This window comes from Castanea sativa, chromosome 3, assembly GCF_040712315.1.
Source record: "Castanea sativa cultivar Marrone di Chiusa Pesio chromosome 3, ASM4071231v1".
Classification (NCBI taxonomy): domain Eukaryota; kingdom Viridiplantae; phylum Streptophyta; class Magnoliopsida; order Fagales; family Fagaceae; genus Castanea; species Castanea sativa.
Window position 1 is genome coordinate 8,840,954 of NC_134015.1, and position 20,496 is coordinate 8,861,449.

Below are 20,496 nucleotides of genomic sequence, written 5' to 3' on the forward strand. Positions count from 1 at the left end.
TCAGTTAAAGTGGAATCCATCAGAAATCTAGTGCATTTCTAAGCTCAAAATTTCAAGCTGTGCTTTTAATCCAATCATGATACACAACTATAAATCAAGAAAGCATAGGGTTTTATGTTTAAAATATCTTAAAATTTGAGTAGAATATAGCATGGTAGAAACTTATACATAAAAATGAATTTCAGCATCTAAATACCTGTTTAGCTATACAAGTTGATCACAATATCAATCCAATATCAGCAAGTGGGACTTTCCAATCTTTTTGTGGCAATTAAATGCATAATTTGGAATCTATCTGAAATCTAGGGCATTTCTACTCTCTAAATTTCAAGCTGTGCTTTTAATCCAATCACACTACACAAATAACACAACAGTAATTCAAGAAAGCATAGAAATTTATGTGTTAAAATATCTTAAAATTTGAGCAAAACATGGCATGTTACAAGCTGATACATAAAAATAAATTTCAGCAACTAAATACTGGTACTGGATCAGTTATCTAAGTTGATCTTTGACAACAATATCACTCCAATATCAGCACTTTTCAATTTGTTTATGCACCTAAATCAATAAGCCAAGTATATTACCTTAACAACTTCTTTATGAGATACAATAGAAATTATTTGGATGAAGAAGCAAAAGATAGGTTTATGTACAACACTTTCAGGAAAAATTTTATGAGAGAAGAAAATAAAGGAAATAGAAGGTACCAACCCACCTAGTTGTTGACATTCGCACAATAGCAGAGCCCAAAAGTTTTTAAACAAGATAAAGTACAACAATGAGACTTTTTCTATGATTCAATTGCTTTTGCATATGAGAGCAATGGTACCAGTGGCATGCCCCCTTTCCTGTTGGGTTTAGTTCCTTATATATGAATGCAAATGCCTTTCAGTAGAAAGACCCAAAGAAAAGAAAGAATTGAGATTACTCATATCAGAAAATTTGAAGAATTGGGTTCATCCATGTGAGCAATTTTAGGCAATCCTCCCATGATTCCTTAGCACCCTTTCAGTTGTTTGTACTTTGAAAATATCTGCAAATTAAATTGGCCACAAACATCAATATCGAAGACGAAGAAGTCAGCATAAAAGAGAAAAAAATGTTGTAATTTTTATTGCATAGAAAGTACAAGTAGAATTGTAGTACCTACCCAAAGAAGCAGAAGCATATTGGTTGCTGAACAAGAATTTAATCCTTAATTCAAAAATATGTGAACATGTGGGACATGAGCAATCCAATCCTTGCCATTCTCTCCTGGTATCTTTCTTTCAAGAGGGGATAGTCAATGATTGTCAGGTTTGCAAAGAGGAGAGGCGACTCATTTCTTTAGGAAGTGTTATCAGATTGGGGCCTTCATAAATTTCAATATTTTCTTCTAGGGCACTCCAAATTTCCTATAAATAATGGATATCAAAAATAAGAAATTCAGTGTAAAAAAGGAACTTGGTTACTATAGAATTGCACTAGGGGCTCACATTTCTTTCTAACCATATCTTTTTTCCTTGATTGCTATCTATTTGTTATTTTATTTGTTACCATTAAGCATTCAACTTAAATTTTTTTTTTTGGCTAAAAATGAATTCCTGGACTTAGGACATACAAGATTCCAATTTATATGCTTTTTTATAGATGTCAAACAAAGGTTGGATTATAACTTTGTGCCTTTATGGTAAGTTAAGCAGCCTTAGGGATTCAAGACTACATCAAAGATGAAAGGAAATTCATGAAATGTAAGTGCAAAACCACTTTCTAAACAAAGCTCTTATGATGTCTCAACTTTTGATATCCATCTTAACGGAATATTTGTGCAGGACAACAGCTACTTAGTCTATGAAAAATAAGATTTGTAAAATCCCTTTAATCTTCCTAGGTTGTTGAATTAACGAATTATACTTTTAAATCAAAGGTACAAGATTGGTAACTATGCTTTTGATGGCTTTGTTTACAAACTAATATGCACCCATATTTTTATAGAATATACAAAAATCCAAAGGTACAGAAAACATAAATCAACTCCACAACCTGCTAATAGTATAAGTCACCTGTTTAACCAGGATAAAAGATTTTTTCTCAATAGCTGTTGTAACTAAGAAATTCAAACATAGGCTTTATGAATATTGTTATTTGTGTAGGTAGAAGAGAGTAATAGAAGTAATGCATCATATTGACTCTCATAGGCAACACATTACAGTTTTCACTAGCAAAAAAAAATACAGGAAGTAAAAAGTGAAGTGATTACCCTTGTAATATTCTGATATGAACAAAAAAACTGATGCTCCATAGGGTAGGCGTAGAACATCCCAAATAGCAACTAGCAATTGCCTAAAACTGAATCCTCAAAAAGATATTGGTAGAAGATGAAACTAATATCCATAGCATTTTGCGTGCAAATTGAGGATTTGTATTTTCATTAACTAAATCTGCCAACAGAAAGAAAACAAGAGAATGATTCTTAATTTGACTTTTACGAAAGCTATTACAAGATAAGCATTGAGATAATTAAGACTCAATGTTTTGCTTGTAGATGCAAAAGTAGTACCAGCCTTTTTCGAAGAAACACTGACTCTAGCTGATATAGAATTCTGACCTTGTCTCATATCTGGATATAGAATCAAATTATTGACAACCTTAACTGAATTTAAACAAAAGAAAACAAAAGAAAGTTGGGTATTTGATTAACACAAAGGATTGAATCTTAAAGGAGATGTATGAACCTTTAGAAATAGTGGAGTGTATGATCCTTCAAAAATTAATTCAAATCTCATGGATAATTGAGTAGTATTGGAGTAGTCCACACCTATTTACACCTGGCATGAAGGTGTCAAGTAAGGAGAATAAAATACTAGAAAGTTTCCAACACTATGTTTTATGCTGGTTTATAGAAAAACATTGATTTTTTTGCTTTATAATTCAAGAATAATTTATTCAAAATTTAATATTTCAGTTAAAGTGGAATCCATCAGAAATCTAGTGCATTTCTAAGCTCAAAATTTCAAGGTGTGCTTTTAATCCAATCATGCTACACAACTATAATTCAAGAAAGCATAGAGATTTATGTGTTAAAATATCTTAAAATTTGAGCAAAAAATAGCATGGTAGAAGCTTATACATAAAAATGAATTTCAGCATCTAAATACCTGTTTAGCTATACAAGTTGATCTTCCCGAACAATATCAATCCAATATCAGCAAGTGGGACTTTCCAATCTTTTTATGCACCTAAATCAATAAAAAAAAAAATCAGGTATATCACCTTAAAAACATATTGTAAGTGCACAATTGCACCTGGCCCCAAGAACAGTTACGGGCCCAGGCCCAATGAGCCTTAAACAATATGAATTTGTAGAGTGTGGGCTTGAAACCCAGGTTAGAAGTACGTGGGGATTAAATGACAAACTAAGGATTTCGAATACTTGGAAACAATAAGGAATATTGCAAATTGGCCTCCTCGGACATAAGCCGAGAGCTGTTCTTATATTATATCCCTTTCTTAGTCTTTTCTTTCTTTTTCGGTTCTAAAAGTCCCCCCTTCTTTCTGCCTTAAATTGCTCTTTATATACTACTCTTTTGAATGCTTTGTACACGTGTTGCCTCACCTCCCCCTTAGCCTAGATATTTTTTTTCTCAGTGCCTTTGAATAGTAACCAGAAGTTTCTCTTCCACTGTTCAGGCGTCACTTCCCCATAAATGCGGCCAGGGTGGTAGGTGCAGGGTCTTTAATGTGGAGGTAGCAGCCTTTATCTTTGACATTTCTTCAACACCGGTGCTTCTGGGACGTTCTAGGGTTCACCCCTTTTAACCATTGGCCTTAACCATGTCATCCCCTAATCTTTACTATGAAATCCCGAGTTCTTCAACATTTATCCGAGGATAAGGTCACCCTCGGCTGGATCTTCGGATCCTCGGCGTATGGGCCGACCCATAGTACTAACAATTTCTAAACCCAGGATCAAGTCGGTCTTCCTTAACACGGCCCACAAGGCCCACGTTCCCATCAGGATCTTTTTGCCCCCCACACATATATTTTGAGATACAATAGAAATTACTTGGGTCTATATATTTGCCTTAATTTCTTCTTTTCCCCTACTGGTATGGCAAGAGGTCATTATCTCAAATGACAAATTTTGTGAGAGAAGAAAACAAAAGAAAAAGAAGGTACTCACCTCCTAGTTGTTGACTTTTCGCACAATTGCTGTGCCCAAAAGTTTTTAAACAAAAAAAAGTACGAGCAATGTCTATGATTCAATTGCTTTTGCATATGAGAGCAGTGGTACCCGTGGCATCCACACCCTTCCTGGTGGGTTTAATTACTCCTTATACTTCATAGTTCACATAGCCAAAAAAATAAAATAATAAAATTGACATATGAAATAAATGCAAATGCTTTTGGACATACCAAGAATTGGGTTCATCAGTGAGCAATTTTAGGCAACCGTCCCATGTTTCCTTGGCATCCTTTCAGTTGTTTGTACAGTGCTTTGAATAAATCTGCATATTAAATTGCAAATAAATTGGAAGAAGATAAAGAAGTCGGCACAAAAAGAAAAGAAATAGTACAAGTTGTAGTTCTTACCCGAAGAAGCCGAAGGATATTAGTTGCCTGAATAAGAATTTCATTCTTTAAACTGACGATGATTGAAATAATAATCAACATAATTATCATATTGAAAATATGGGACATGAGCCATCTCGCCAATTCCCTCATGGTATCTTTCTTTCAAGTGGGGACAGTCAATGATTATCAGGGCTTGTAAAGAGGAGAGCCGATGCATTCCTGATGGAAGTGATGTCAGATTGGGGCAAAAACTGACTTCAAATCCTTTGAGTGATGTGAGACTTCCAATCCCTTCAGGGAGTGATATCAGATTGGGCAAAGACGAAATTTCAAGTTTCTGAAGTGCAGTAAGGTTACCGATCCCTTCGGGAAGTGATATGAGATTGGGGCAATTCTCAATTTCAAGGTTTTGAAGTGCTGTAAGGTTACCAATACCTTCGGAAAGTGATTTGAGATTGGGGCAATTCCTAATTTTAAAGTTTTGAAGTGCTGTAAGGATACCGATCCCTTCGGGAAGTGAGAGGTGAACATTTGAAATTCTGAGGCGTTGCAGAAGGCTGACACCAGCAGATTGTACGTCTTCATCGCTGAACAGATCAACCTCCTTGAGGGAGGTGAGATGTTGCATGCATAGAGATAGAGATAGAGATTTTAGTCTATTGCATCCTTCTATATGTAGCTTCTCGAGAGAAGCCAGGTTGTGCAACCCCTGCTCTGGCAGAAACTCTAAATCCTCAATCCCAAACAAAGATAGATACTTCAATTTGGAGAGAGGAAGGGAGGAGTTCGAAGCAGAGGGAACCGAAGAGATTGCTTTCATATTCATTGTTTGTTGCAATGGATTGCAACTGGATTTTCTCAGTTGTAGCAGTTCTTCAAGATTTGGAAACAACGGCATGCAAGTCAGGTTTTTGCAATCAGTAATTTGCAACTGTAAAAGACGAGGAAAAGAAGGCAATGATACATGCGGCTGGTATTGATGACTTGTTGTTGCCACACCCACTGTATTCCTCATCCACCATCCCTTTAGATTAGGGCATTCCAGCAAATTGAGTGACTCTAGGGATGGGAAAAATGTTGATGAAGCAGAGATCTCTTCAGTGATTTCTCGGTCTGATATGTATTCCAGACCATCCATTTCTTCTAATGATAGATTTCGGAGATTTGGGAGTTGATACATTGGTGATAGATGTTGGCACTTCGATTCTGATATTTTTAATATCACAAGACCAGTCAGCGAAGGAAGCCAACTCGGAAATCTCCCACCTTGGTAGCTTTCCACCTTCAACATTTCTAAATTCCGGTGTGGCTGGAGGCCTTCCATTAAATTTTCATCTTCACAAACACCTGCGACGTCGTTACCCCACACAGAATCCCATATTAATTCCAATTTTCTAAGATGCTGCTTGTCCTTCAAATTCGCAGCCTTGGCTTTAGAGGCGGCATCTTTCACCCCTACCTCAATTCTAATTCTTAGTTCTCCTCTCAAGTTATTTAGCTTGTTCAATATCGGAAAACCAGTGCAAGTAAGTTTCTTGTTTAACACTTGAAGAGAAGTCAACTGCCCTAATCCAGGTGGCATGTGAGTCAAACTGTTACAACCTTCTAACTCAAGATTCCGGAGGTTGAACAAATTTTGAATGTTTCCCGGTAGTTCTTTAAGCATTGTACAATAACTGAGGTTTAATGTTTGCAAATTCAACAACCTAGTAATAGAACTAGGGAAAACTTCAATGTCATTCCAAGAAAGATCAAGGTATTTTAAATATGTTAACTTTTCTATAGAATTTGGCACCGTCCTAATGTGTAAGCTATGTAGGTCTAATGCACGCAAACATCTTAAACTACAAAAAAGTATTTCAAGAGTTGATTTTTGACAACTTGAAAATGTCTTAGTTGTTAATATGAGCGTACGTATCTTCTTTGCTTTGAATAATGAGCTTAAATACTTCTTAAACATCTCGTAAGATATAATTGATAGGTGACGAACATTCTCATTGACATCTTCTATATTTGAATCAATATTTGTGCACTCAACTCTTGAAATTGATTGTGCAAGATCATGGATTAAATCATGCATTTTAAAACTAATTATATCCCCAAAACTATCTTCTCTAGCTTCTTGGAAGAAGGACCTCCAAAGTAGGGCCTTACAATACTCAGTAGCAACATCCTCCACATCCTCCATATGTAACTTTTCGTTTGATGACTGGATAAATCCTTGTGCAATCCATAGATTTATCAATTTCGACTTTGAAATCTCATGATCTTTAGGAAACAATGAACAATAAGCAAAACAACACTTTAAATGTGATGGGAGATAATCGTAGCTCAATTTTAGAATCGGTAAAATACCACTATTATTTTCTTCTTGAGTTACATTTGTAAATACTCTATTCTTGATATTTAACCATTCTTTCTCTGTCTCTTTAAAGTATAATATTCTTCCTATCGCCTTTATAGCAAGAGGCACTCCGCAACATTTTCGTACAATGTCCATTCCAATTTCTTCAATGTTAGGTTTAATCGTCTCTTCGCCATTTCTAAATGCCATTTGCTTAAATAAAGACCAAGACTGCTTTTCTGACAAGCCCAGTAGATCGTATGGTGAGATTGTGCTAGTAATATTTGCAATCAATTTAGTCCGTGTAGTTATCACAACTTTACTTCCCTTTGAGCCACTCATCAAAATTCCTTTCAATATAGACCACTTTTCCTCATCCTCATTCCACACATCATCCAACACAAGTAAGTATTTCTTTTGGTTGAGTTCTTCGCAAAGTTTAATTTGCAAATTATCCATTTCAAGGTTTTCGGGTTTCTTACCAGTGGCAGATTCAAATATCTTGTTAGTTATTTTTTTCACATCAAAGTTATCAGAGACACACACCCACATCTTCAAGTTAAAATAATCCAATACTCTCCTGTCATTGTATACATACCGAGCAAGTGTGGTCTTCCCCATCCCTCCAATTCCCACTATGGATAGAAACGAGACATTCTCTTTCACTTCAGAGTACAATAGTAGATCAACGAGGATCTCCTTATCTTTTTCTCTCCCAAAAATTTCTTCTTCATGTATAAGTGAGGAAGTTTGGTCCCTATCCCTAGTCACAGTCTCTGAAGGACGTTGTTCTACCAACTGGAAATTGTTCCTATCTTTTGCTATTGCATCAAATCTCTCCCTCATCGCTTTTATTTTTTTAGCCATCTTACGTCTAAGACTAAAAGCAAGTTTGAAAGTACGTACCTTCTTTGCCATTTTCCCCATCGCCCTTCGCCGCAGATCTTCAGTTACGAAATCGGCCAGCAAGTCATCCGCATCATAAACTGCGTCTCTGAGCTTTGTGAGCCAGTCCCTGAGTTGATGGTTCATGTCCTGCTCCTGCTTCTTCTCTGCGTCTTTAAGCACAGCGTCAATAGTGGAAAGAGTACCCTTCAATTTTTGGAACTCATCTTTGACTGCCCAGATGGATCCAATCTCTTTGAAAGCATTAGAACCCAACATTTCGCCGATCTTCTTTGCAATGCCAGTCAGGATTTGTCCGGTCACTGCTACAGCCACTGCTTCAGCCATCTCTAATTGTCTTCTTTGTAAAAACTAAAAAGCTAGAGAGAGCAAGTTGAAGTTGTTGAAATGCCAAATTTGAGAGAAGGAATAAGGTTTGAAGTTGCACAGGTTTAAAAGTTTTCATCAAAGGGGACCCCACTGCCCAATAATGCATTAGGGCTGAGAAAAGCTTCACCATTTAACTCCACCCAAAGATTAATGGTCTGTTTGGGAGTTTAGAGAAGGAGGAGAGTAGAGGGGAGTAGAGAAAAGGGGAGTAGTGGGGAGGAGAGTAGAGGAGAATGATAACCCTCCACCTTGTTTGGATGTTTTTATAATTAGTAAGGGGGAATGGAGTAATTAGCCCTTCCCCTTGTTTTTAATATTGTAATTTTATAAATATAATAAGGGTAAATTAGGTAATTTACTTTATCAATAATTTTATGTGTTCTACTCTCCCTCCAAATCTCTCCAATTTGGGGGAATTAAAAATGAGGGGGTTGGAAGTAATTGAAACCCCTCCAAATCCCTCCCCCTCCTTCCTTAAAAAACTCCCAAACAAGGTAATTGAATTACTTCCCTTCCCTCTACTCTACTCCCCCTCCTTTTTTAAACATCCAAACAGGCCATAAAGAACATTTTTTGTTTCGAGAGGAAAAGACTAACTAACCTTTTTTCTTATTTTTAAATTCAATCATGAGTAGGTATGAAATATTTTTTTACACCCCTAATAGTACTATGCCACATCAGTTTTCTGTACAATTAGGGCTTGCTCGGAGGTTTTTGTTTTTAAAACAGTATAAAAATAATTTTAAAAAAAATTAACTTGAAACTAATTTTTAGATAATAATTTTTACTTTTTATGTGTTTAACTCCTATTTTTAAGAATAATTTTCAAAATACTAAAAATAAAAATAATTGTTTGGGAGACTATTTTTATTTTTGAGATTTAGAAAAAATATATTTACAAAAAGTAACGTGTAGAATCTGTAAAAAAAAAAAATTGTAAATAATGATAAGGGAATAGAGCTCATCATATATATATTTTTTTTAATAATAAGTTTCAAATTTGAAGTGTGAGAATTCTTTTTTTGATAAAGATAAACTTATAAATTTAAGAGTTAAAAAAGTTTGGACAAATATGCAAGGTCACTATTTTCAATATATTTACAATTATGTCATAAAAAACATTTTCTGTACCTGAAAAAACCCTCTAAACCGCTTTCAAAATCGTATTTTAAATTAGGAAAATAGGATACAGTTTTTTGAAAACTATATTTATAAAATATTAGTCAAACGATAAATTTAAGTGTGGAACCCACTATTTTATGAATTGCAAAACAAAAAATGATATTTAAATACTCTTACTAAACAGCCTCTAAAACATAAACTCACCATTTTTTTATGAACTTTTTTTGATGAACACATAAACTCACCGTTTGATTCATCGGCAAAATAGTCCCTTAAATTTTAATGTTCCATCTAATTCCCCTGATTCCCAATTCTCTTCTCAAGATTAAACTGTTTATTCTTATGCCAAGAATGTCTTTATTCTTATTTGTATTTATAGAATTAAAAAAAAATTAAAAAAAGTCAATGAAATTAGACACCTTTTACACTAACCATACTTAATTTTTTTTAAAAGTGTGTCTCCACATTACTCACCGTCACATTCTTACCAATCACAACTCATTACGTGACGAGTTGTGGCACAATATTGTGACAATTTATATGTTCCTAGCATTATTTATTTAATAATAAGAAAAAAATGGTTAGTTAACCTACCATGTTCTTTATTAGTCTTTCTTTTCTCTAAAAAAAAAATTCTTTTATCTTTCACGCGGAGTTTAAATTCAATTGGGACTTGCTATAAAATATTTTTTTACACTATCCAATAGGACTACATATGCCCTGTCATCTTTTTACAAATATTTTTTTAACCTATTTTTATTTCTCATGTATTGTTGAAAGTAGTTCAACTGGTCTAAATAAAATAAGGATTGATTCCGCGTAACAAATAAAATAATCACTCCGCGTGAAGACTAACTGTTTGAAGCTGCTCCGAAGGAAGAGCAGGTCGGCCAAAGCCTCAAATATTATAAGGGATGATTCCACTTGACAAAAAGCTGAGGCAAAAGGCAAAAGACAAAGTGCAATAATAAAAAACTAAACACGCATGCATTAAGTTTTGGGAAATAATATTTGTATCTTGTAAATTTTGTTTGAGTATGTACTACATATGTATAGAATCGAATAGAGCTCTCTCTTCCATGCCCTTCAACTTGTTTGATGCTCTAGCAGCTGATAATTGTACTACTATTCCTTGGACTTGGAGTTTATGCATTTTTCTTCCTAGAGAAAATAACACATGCACATATCAGTTCGTTGAAGATGAGTTTCGTGACAGAAGGAGCCTGCTGGGTCTATCTCTCTTTCAAAAAGCTTGGATTACGATACAAGGCAGACAAAAATTGGGCACCGGCCCAGTCCAATGCAAAAGAATTGCCCATTCAATTATCCTTTTTTAGGATATTGAGGAAACCAAAATCAATGAACTTAAGGTAAACTAAAAAAAGATGCTTATGGACATGATTAAAAGTAGTTAAGTATCGTAAAACCCAATTAAAAAAATTTGAATTAAAATGGTTCCTTAGAAATTTCAAAGATAAAACGCTAAAAATTGTTGCTTTTTTTTTTTTTTTTGATAGGACTAAAAATTGTTGCTTGATTGTGTTTGATTCCTAATTAATAGTTATTATATTGTTTGATTGTCTTTTCCATCTATGTAAGCCATAAGAAATTTTCGGACTCCATATATACTCTTTCTCCCTATTTTAAATAATTCCTTATTATGATTGTTTTAGAATTTATGTTCATAAAGATGGTATAAAGAAAATGTTCATGATAGATGGTATAATGTATAAATGTTTTTTATATAAAATAATGTAAATATTAATTTTGATTAGAGGATTGTTTTAGCTATAAAATTATTTAAATTATATCTATACTACTAATAACATGATTTTTTGTTTGGGTTTCATCATTTTGTGTACTAAAATATCCTTACTAAAATTCTTAAACTCTCTAAAATAGGCTTATCTTTAATTAAATAATTTTAAATTTAAAAATACAAACGGGGTGAAAGAGTTTTTTTTTTTAATTCCTAAATTTTAGGTTTTTTTTCCTTACTCATGTACAAATAACTAATTAAAAAAAAATCACTTAGAGAAAAATCCTAAGAATTATGGAACTATCTCTATCTTATTTTTAAACAACAATAAAACAATAAACTCAAAATAAAAAATAAAAAAGAGACTTCTTGCACACGCAAAGCATGTGTGATGAGGCTAGTATATAATAAGATGCGAGGCTTTTTCTTTTTCTTTTTTTAAGAAAGAAATAGGATGCTAAGCTAAACTCACAAAAACGTATAAATATAAATGATAAAATAGTCATTTTTGGAAATTTAACTAAAATATGATTGCATTCTACTGTTTCATCATGCTGTCATCTTATCACAAAACAGATGAATAGTTATAGTTATTTTATTCTAGGTTATTGTATTCCTTTGAAATACTCATATAATTATAGTTACAGTGTCTAATAATGTGAGTTCTAGTTAGTTCAATTGAGAAAATCTCTGATGATTGAATAAGAGATCTAGGATTCAATCACTGCCTACACCAAAAATCGATTAGTGTCTTAGTCTGATAATAAAAAACTATGATTGGTGTCTTAGTCCAATAATAAAAAGCTATTTTCAGGAGTAGACGTCATAGGCTAAAACTCTTTAAAAAAAAGTGTCTAATAATATTATGTCTAGTAATAATGGTTATGATCTATATTAAAACTCTCTCAAAAAAAAAAAAAAGTCTAATAATTTTATGTCTAGTAATAATGGTTATGATTCTATATTCTTGTCTTAGAAGTGCTTCTTTAGTTTGAGTGTCAACATGATACATAAATTATAAGATGGAAAAATGTGTCCTCTATCACTATCACGCTAGTTATGATCAATACAAAACCTATCTGGCAACTTCCAAATACTATATAATATGGGTGTTTTGCCTAAATTATAAATCACAACTTCTTATTCAAATTTTTATTCTATGTTATTTTATTTTAGTCCTTGAATTTTAATATGTATCCAATTTAGCAACTTTATCTACTTCTGTTAAGTCTGGATGCTAATTTTAATAAATTTTATTTTCCAAAACAATGTTGTTCTGATGAAATTAACGGTAAGGATTGAATGGAGAGACTACATTAGAAACAAAGAAAGTTAAAAGTAAAAACGCAAAAATATATATATATCAAAGTCAAAGATTTTAATTTTAATTTAGCTTATTATTTTTGAAATTTTATTATTAAAAATTTTGTTGGGATAATTTATTACAACGAACAATGTCATTGCAATAACTTATCGCTAGAAATGAACTAGCTTTATATAATGTCAAAGAATTGCGATAACTTTAATTATTACTAATATGATGTCTAAGAATTCGGAAGAAAACTTTTTTCTACTATCTAACAAATTATTCACTGTAGAAGAATTCCACATTAAGCTAATTCAATTATTCTTCTTCTATGACACGTAAAATTTTATATAGTTATCCATGCTGATGATGCGAAGAAAATCAGTAGGCTAGATGCTTCGAACTTGAAAGAACTACTTGCTCTCTTGATGGTCTGAAAAAGAAAGAAAATAAATCAAAGGTGACCGGGGTCGCCGGCCAAGAACCCTCCGATGGCAAAGTTAGTTTTCTCTCTATATTTTTGGAGTTTCAACTTTTTGGGAATGGTAAAAACGTCCATTTATCCAGTCTGAATGAGCGTTTATATAGTGTCTTGAGAGCAGTTATTAAACTTGTAACCTCCCCTGAATTTGAGGAGGTGTGAGGGTTCAGGGATAATTTCTACAACTATTTAGGAGTTACATTTTTCTCACATAACGGTCCATAGAAATTATGCGTGTGCTATGGAGTTGTTGTACATACTCAATGATTTTCCTAAGTGTCAAGGGTCGTCTAGGGATCCTCGTCCAGAGATCCTTTAGTCGAGAATATTACTTCCATGGAAGGTCGTCCCCTCCATGGACGACCTCATTCAGATCGAGGTGGATGGATCTTGGACGAGACAGTGGTTTTGTCAAACATGACCATGTTAATCTCATCCGAGCACTTTCCTGTATGGACAAGATTTCTAATCTTGCCTTCCTGGTTTTCTCCGGGACAACCTCCATGGACGATATTGGAGTTGGCAAAAAATCATTCCCATCACATGCGATAGTGAAATTCAATTTTAGTAGAATAATCTCTAAAAGACAATTCTCAATCATTTTTTTTCAAACTATGATATTTTACCTAGAGAATGAGATTTCAAAGGGGATTCTCATTGCTAGCACATTTTAGAGAAAAAGGAATTCAAAGGAAAAATTTTCTAAAATCAACTAGTTCTAGTGCAAAAAATTGTAATTTGCAAATGATACCAAACCTATCTCAAATAATCATGGCCTTTGTACAAGAATCATTTGTGGATCATCAAAGTAAAATATTAGTACTTTTGAATTGTCGACTTTGAGTCATTCACGAGTCAACACAATAATTACTCGTTACTTTTTTCCCTAAAATTTTAGTGTGCTTTTTAATTAATTTCAGGTATTATCCCTAAAATTTTCATGTCGCTTTTAATTGATTTTATGTATTATCGCATAATTTTCACTTTCAAATTATGCTCAAACTTGAGAAGTGTAGAATGTAAATCTCGTCATCTTCATTTGTTTATTACTAAATTCAATATTCAAGAAGTAACTATCAAATTTACCCCTAAAAAAAAAAATCAAGAAGTTTTGAAAACGTGCCAACAAGCTACACTTAATGTTTGCAACTCATCCATCTTCCAATAGAAGGGCTGTACAAGTAGCCATGCTAAATTTCAATATTTACTCAAGATAAACATCAAAAGGAAAAGGATTTTAAACATCATTCCTTTTTAAATTTGAAAGTTTCTATTGGTTCCTTTTTAAAACATCATGTTGCATTTCTCTCTCACATATGAATGTCTCGTATAATAGACTCACAGATAAAGTACAGTTATATAAAGGAAGACAAATACACACACTATGCACTAAATAATTTCATTACCTCTTTCCTTTTTATCTTTCATGATTTAGTATAGTTACATACTTTTGATTAGGATGTTGAAAACCCGAATTCAAAAGGGAGACCGTTGAAAAGTGACATTTTCTAAGCTAATATCACCAGTGAACCACTTCAACAGAATCAATCTCTTATCAGATGACCACGGACTCCTGTCTAAAATATCATTCATATGTTCCTCTGTGACAAAGATTGCCAATAATAAATTGTTCCCCACTTTTTTGATAGTTACCCGATGAGAACCTCTCCACAGTTGTTGCATGGTGGACTTGAAAGCCTCCTTGTTAAAATCCCTGTTGCTTTGCAACCTAAGTAAAAGGCTGAACTAAGCTTGTACTTTTGATAGAGCTACATCCTGAGAGTTAACTGACAAAACACCTTTTTCCTCTTTAGAAAGATTAAACTTCTTCCAAAGTAAATTATTAAATAAAAACTATTTACATATAAATTTTAATTAAGCTGTGCCTCGCACGGGTATAATGCTAATATAAAACAATGACCAAACAAGAGTATAATGCGTATTCTATATCCAAAATATGTATTCAAAACAACTTACCAAATACTACCAAATATAAAAATAAGTTTTTTTATTTTTTATTTTTATATTCAAGTTTAGGATTTGAATATAAAATAAGGGTGTATTTGAATACTGCTTATTATGCTGAAACTAAAAAATTATTGCTGAACTGTAGATAAAGGTAAAAGTTAGTTGAAATAGTACAGTAAGACCCATAAATAGTGCCAAAAAGTGCAGTAGTGTCCATAAATAGTAACAAAAATAAATTAAATAGTGAAGTAATTTTAATTTTTCATTCTTATTCAAACGCACACTACAAAATATAAAAACTGAATACAACACTTTTTGAAACCAAACCGTCCCTAATTTTTCGTAAATTCATTTCACTTAGTTTTGGGAAATAATATTTGTATGTTGTAATTGTATTACTATTCGTTGGAGTTAATGCATTTTTCTTTTCTTCCTAGAGAAAAGAACACATGCACACGTATCACTTTGTTGAAGATGAGTTACGTGACGGAAGGAGCCTGCTGGGTCCATCCCTTTTAAAAAGTTTGGATGCCCAGTCCAATGCAAAAGAGCTGCCCATTGGGCTAAGAAATGGGCTTGTAGATTAGATAAATTACCTTTTTTTTTTTTTTTTTATAGGAGATAAATCACCCTTTTTATGATATTGAGTTGCGCAAAATCAATGAAATTAAGGTGAAGTAAAAAAGATGCTTATTCACACTATTAAAAGTGGTTAGGTTCGTAAAACCCAATAAAAAATATATATTTATATATTAAAAGAGTTACTATAATTCTTAATATAGTGAAAACTTGATTGTGTTTGATTCCTAATGAATAGTTATTATATTGTTTGATTGTGTTTTTCTTAGAAGTGCTTTTTTGGATTCCACAGATATTTTTTCTTCCTATTTTCAATAATTTCATATGATTTTCTTACTTAAAATAGGTTTCAACGATTGTTTTAATTTCAAAGACCCTTTTAAATAATGTAGTTTAGTTCTACCTAGTCTACCAAAAAAAAAACATATATTTTTTTAATTTCAAATTTGTTTTGTATGACATCATGATATTCATGTAGGTAAATTTAGACTTTATGTTTATAAAAATCGTATAAAGAAAATGTTCATAGAAGATGGTATAATTTTTTATATAAAATATTAATTTTGAATAGACAATTTTTTTTTAATTATAAAATTTTTTAAATTTTGTATATAATACGATGCTAAGCTTGACTCACAAAAAAGTATAAATATAAATTATAAATAAGGACATTTTAGAAAAATTTGACTAAAATATGATTACATTCTATTGTTTTATAATGTTATCAAAATGTTATCATCTTATCGCCAAACATATGAATAGTTATCGTTATTTTATTCTAATATATTGATCCCTTTGAAATAGTCATATGAATAGTTATCTATTTTCCATCCTTCTTCTGTGATGCGTAAAATCTTATATAAATATCCATGTGATATTGAAATTCAATTTCAATAGAATAATCTCTAAAAAACGATTCTCAATCATTTTCTTTCAAACTATGATATTTTACCTAGAGAATAAGATTTCAAAGAGGATTCTCATTGCTAGCATGCTCTAGAGAAAAGCAATTCAAAGACAAAATTTTCTAAAGTCAACCAAGTCTAATGCAAAAAGTTGCAATTTGCAAATGATACCAAATCTATCTCAAATAATCATGGCCGTTGTGCAAGAATCATCTGTGAACCATCAAAGTAAAAGTAAAATATTAGTACTTTTCAATTGTCGACTATGAATCACTCAGCACGACAATCACTAGTTACTTTTTCTTCCTAAAAATTCCTATCCTTTTTAATTGATTCTATTTATTATTGCATAATTTTTAATTCCAAATTATGCTCAAACTTAGGAAGTGTAGAATGAAGATCTTGGCACCTTTATTTTTTTATTATTAAATTCAAAATTCAAGAAGTAATTATCAAATTTATCAAAAGACAAAAATCAAGAAGTTAAGAAAACATGCCATTACTTCATGTTTGCAACTCATCCATCTTCAAATAGAAGGAATTTACAAGTAGCCATACTAAATTTCAATATTTACACAAAGATAAACATCAAAAGGAAATGGATTTAAAACATCATTCCTTTTTAGATTTGAAAGTTTCTATTGGTTCCGTACCCCAAGTGTGTTGCATTTCTCTCTCACATATGAATGTGTCTCATATACTAAAAAAAAAAATTAAGTGTCTCATATACTTGACTCACAGATAGAAGTACACTGACAAATACAAACACCAAGCCCTAAATAATTTTACCTCTTTCTTTCTTTTTATCTTTCATGATTTAGTGGAGAGTGGAACCGAATTGGAAGTTTACACAATCATCAAGGGGTACCAAACACATAAAAATACAACCCCAAATCGAATAAATGCTCTCCACACCAGCCTTAAAGTTCTGTCTAAGCATCATTACACCTAAATGATCAAAAGAGGAATAGGCAGCGACATCCACTAATGGTGGTGACTGGTGACTCTTCAGTTGAGGAATATAGGCAACAAGATCCACTATTGGTAGTGAGGACTTTCACTTTGTCCAACCCTTTCTGGGTTCAATGGCTCTATATGCTTGTTATAAACTAGGATGAGTGGGGTGGATTTGGTGTTAAAGCAAGTGAGGGGCTGAATGTGCAGTAATGTGGAAGGGAGGCCATTCTCCTCCTAGAATTGAGAGGCAAATTCAGAGTTGGAATTATCTGTGCTTAGCTCATTGATCTTTTCTTGAGTACATAAATAGCCAATTCTAAGATGAGATATTCTCATCACAATCTAATCCTAAAACATAGGACCCAACTCCTGTCTAGATTTGAATACAAATTGAAAATAACAAACTGAATATATTTGAAAAAGAAAATATAAAATGCAATCCTGATCCGCAAATACTGCTTGTTATTTCATTATATCCAATCCGCAACTATTCTGCAACCATAACTATCCATCATATGTATATCCTTCAAATCCTATCATATCTTAAAAAAAAAAAAAAATTGATAATAACTGTAGTACTATTAGGATTAGGAGTTTATACCTTTAATTTTTTTGTTTCTAAAAAAATATTAGGAGTATCACCTCTCTCTATCATTCATGTCAAAATAGTGAAAATCTAATAAATCACTCCTTTAATAGTAATACTAATTGTTAGCACCAACTCACACCAGAGTGATATTCTAAAACCAATTTTAAGGACCCCTCCTTTCCCCATCTTGCATGCCAGTAAACATTCCAAACACAATGAGTTGACGATCACCCCCAAGCAATCAAGAATTCAAGTAGACAAAAAAACTCAAGGAATTTGGTAAAAAAAAAAAAAACTCATGATATTCCCACATCAAAACTTGACTATGAATACAGAACACAAGGAAGATTCAGAATTAGCCATGCCTACATGAATTGAATTGGCAAAGGTGACGTAATTTGAACAGAATAGTGCTGAGATAAAGCCTTTCGTTTCCCAACGCCCAACTCCTCACCCCCAATTGACATCACACCCAGAAAAGAGAAACAAATACCCAACATTAATGATAAAACCAACAAAATCCAATATCCCCTCCATGAAGTTTTTACCGTTTTATAGGGTGAGAAACAAGATAATCATGCTTCCCAGATCAAGGATTCAATAGCAAACACTAAATTAAAGACCATTAAAATTTGCAACATGAATGAATAGTGTGCAAAAGCAAAACCAATCCAACTAAAATCTAAATTTTAGAAGAAAAAAAAAAAAAAAACTCTCAATATTTCCCATCAAAACTTGAGAGAAATTCAAATAACTATCATAAACCCAACAAAATTAAAATATTTTTCCATGAATTTGTTAACAATTTAGGGTGAGAACTAGATAAAAATGCTCCCCTTCACAAATCAGATCAGGAATCCAATAGCCAACACATGATTTAAGAAAAAAAAATCTATGTAGAATAACCAAAAAATCATCCAAAAGAAAATACAGATTTAAATCCGGCAATTTATTTAGTGCGATATCAAATCCTCATACTGCCATTTACATTCCACAGCCAGCATATCTACCTAAAACGAAACTGAACCCAAAAAACATCAAAAATCAAACCCCAAGAAACCACCGTAAGAATTTTAGAAATCACCACCAGCATCATCAAACCCAGCATCATATCCAGAATCATAAGCGCCCATCTCAGACACATCAGAGATCATATCTCCAACCAGCAACCCACCAAGCAATCCAGCACCTAGTCCCAACGCCATCTTCCCACCGCTGCCACCACTCTTCTTAGGCGGCTTGGCACCGTACCCGCCGTACCCGGCTTGCGGATACGGGGCGGGTTGGTGAGGATACTGCGGGTAACCACCGTTATAAGCCGGTTGAGGCGGGTACCCTCCGTACATAGGCGGTGGCGGATACCCACCGTGCGGCGGCGGCGGCTGGTGCGCGTACGGATAAGCAGCCGCCACCGTGCCGGCAGCCAGCATTCCCGGCGGAGGATACGCGGGAGCAGGTCCACCGCTAGGCCCCGCCGCACCGTATCCAACCGGATACGCTGTAACGGGCGTGTCCGTGTCCACGTTCTTTGCCTTCTGTTGAGTCGCGGTGAACTTTTCGCCAAACTTGTACGTGAAATCCAACACGCCTTTGGCTTTTCCAGATGGGGTTCTGACGCTGTAGCTCGCGTGCCTCTCGTCTTTCGATTCCTCGCCGTAGCTCTCGAGGAGTTCTTTGATGGGCACGTGGACTTCGCCGACTTCTTTATCGCCGGCGAGTTTCTTCTCCGCCTTGATCTTCACGACGAGCGCCAGGCGGTTCTGCTCCGCCGCATTGACGTCTATTGTGAATTTCATTGGGAAATTCCACTTGGGGTTCGGGCCGCAGTCCTTGTCGATGTGCGTTCTCTGCTGACTGGCGTTGTTGTTGTTGTTGTTGTTGAAGTAGTCGCCGTGGATCGAAACGACGGCGTACAGGTCCATCTTGGAGAAAAGATTCACGTCCTTCAAGTCCTTGGCCGAATTCACTGTGATATCCAAAGGCCTGCACTCCATTCTTTGAAGTTTTTCTCGGATCAAAGAAGAACAAAGAATATTTGGATATGAGAAAAAAAAATATAAGAGGCGGTGTTATTTTTTTTTCTTTTTGGTTGGGACGAAAGAAAATCAAGAAATTGTTGTTGTAGTTATTGGTGGTATGGGAATTTGGATGAGAATTGGCTATATATAGTGAGAGTCAGAGAGAGATGGTGGGAGGAAAGAGAGGTGAAATTTCCGGAGGTATCGTGACCGTGTGAGAACCGAATAGAGGTATTTATGGAGGTGGCGACACAGCTGTTTCTATTCTAGATAAGAATCCAAATTTTAAAAAAATATATATATATAAAAATAAATTGTGAAAAAAATAATATTAACACCACAACAATTTAAGCAGTTTTTGCTGCCTCTATTGTTAAGTGGCGAGTTGTGATTGATGTTGTTGTAGACTTATGTGAATCTATTAATTTTTTTCAATCATTCATAATGGATCACTTAATAAATTATGGTAAAAATATATATAAAGAGTTGTGATTCTAGTATTTTTCAAAAAAAAAAGTGTAACTTTTGCTTCTTCTTTTTTTAATATATGCGTTTTGAATTAAATTGTTTAATAGTATTTGGAAGACGAGAGGTTTGGATCAATTTTGACACTTATAGATAGAGTTATTAAGGAAT

General features: G+C 33.6%; 2 protein-coding genes and 1 long non-coding RNA gene across 3 annotated transcripts; all 3 read right to left on the reverse strand.

The window, feature by feature from the left end:
- Window positions 1–1,091: 1,091 nt before the first annotated feature.
- On the reverse strand, window positions 1,092–4,637 carry LOC142627410 (uncharacterized). Its single transcript, XR_012842838.1, has 7 exons — window positions 4,576–4,637; window positions 4,399–4,490; window positions 3,141–3,221; window positions 2,718–2,810; window positions 2,543–2,602; window positions 2,243–2,423; window positions 1,092–1,397 (listed from the first exon to the last, which is right to left on the reverse strand). It is a non-coding gene; the product is annotated as an uncharacterized LOC142627410 (long non-coding RNA).
- An 11-nt stretch (window positions 4,638–4,648) lies between these two features.
- LOC142628456 (disease resistance protein RGA2-like) lies at window positions 4,649–8,207 on the reverse strand (the record flags this gene model as incomplete). Its single annotated transcript, XM_075802558.1, has 1 exon — window positions 4,649–8,207. A coding segment is annotated over exon 1 (3,486 nt), but the record flags the coding sequence as incomplete, so codon positions are not given.
- A 10,508-nt stretch (window positions 8,208–18,715) lies between these two features.
- LOC142626654 (protein SRC2 homolog) lies at window positions 18,716–20,063 on the reverse strand. Its single transcript, XM_075800364.1, has one exon. The coding sequence runs from the start codon at window positions 19,834–19,836 to the stop codon at window positions 18,916–18,918; it is 921 nt and encodes a 306-aa protein (XP_075656479.1). The 5' UTR covers window positions 19,837–20,063; the 3' UTR covers window positions 18,716–18,915.
- Between the last annotated feature and the right edge of the window lie 433 nt (window positions 20,064–20,496).

Bases quoted from the DNA above. Each gene is read 5' to 3' on its own strand.
- LOC142626654 (XM_075800364.1), bottom strand. From the start codon at position 19,836: ATGGAGTGCAGGCCTTTGGATATCACAGTGAATTCGGCCAAGGACTTG.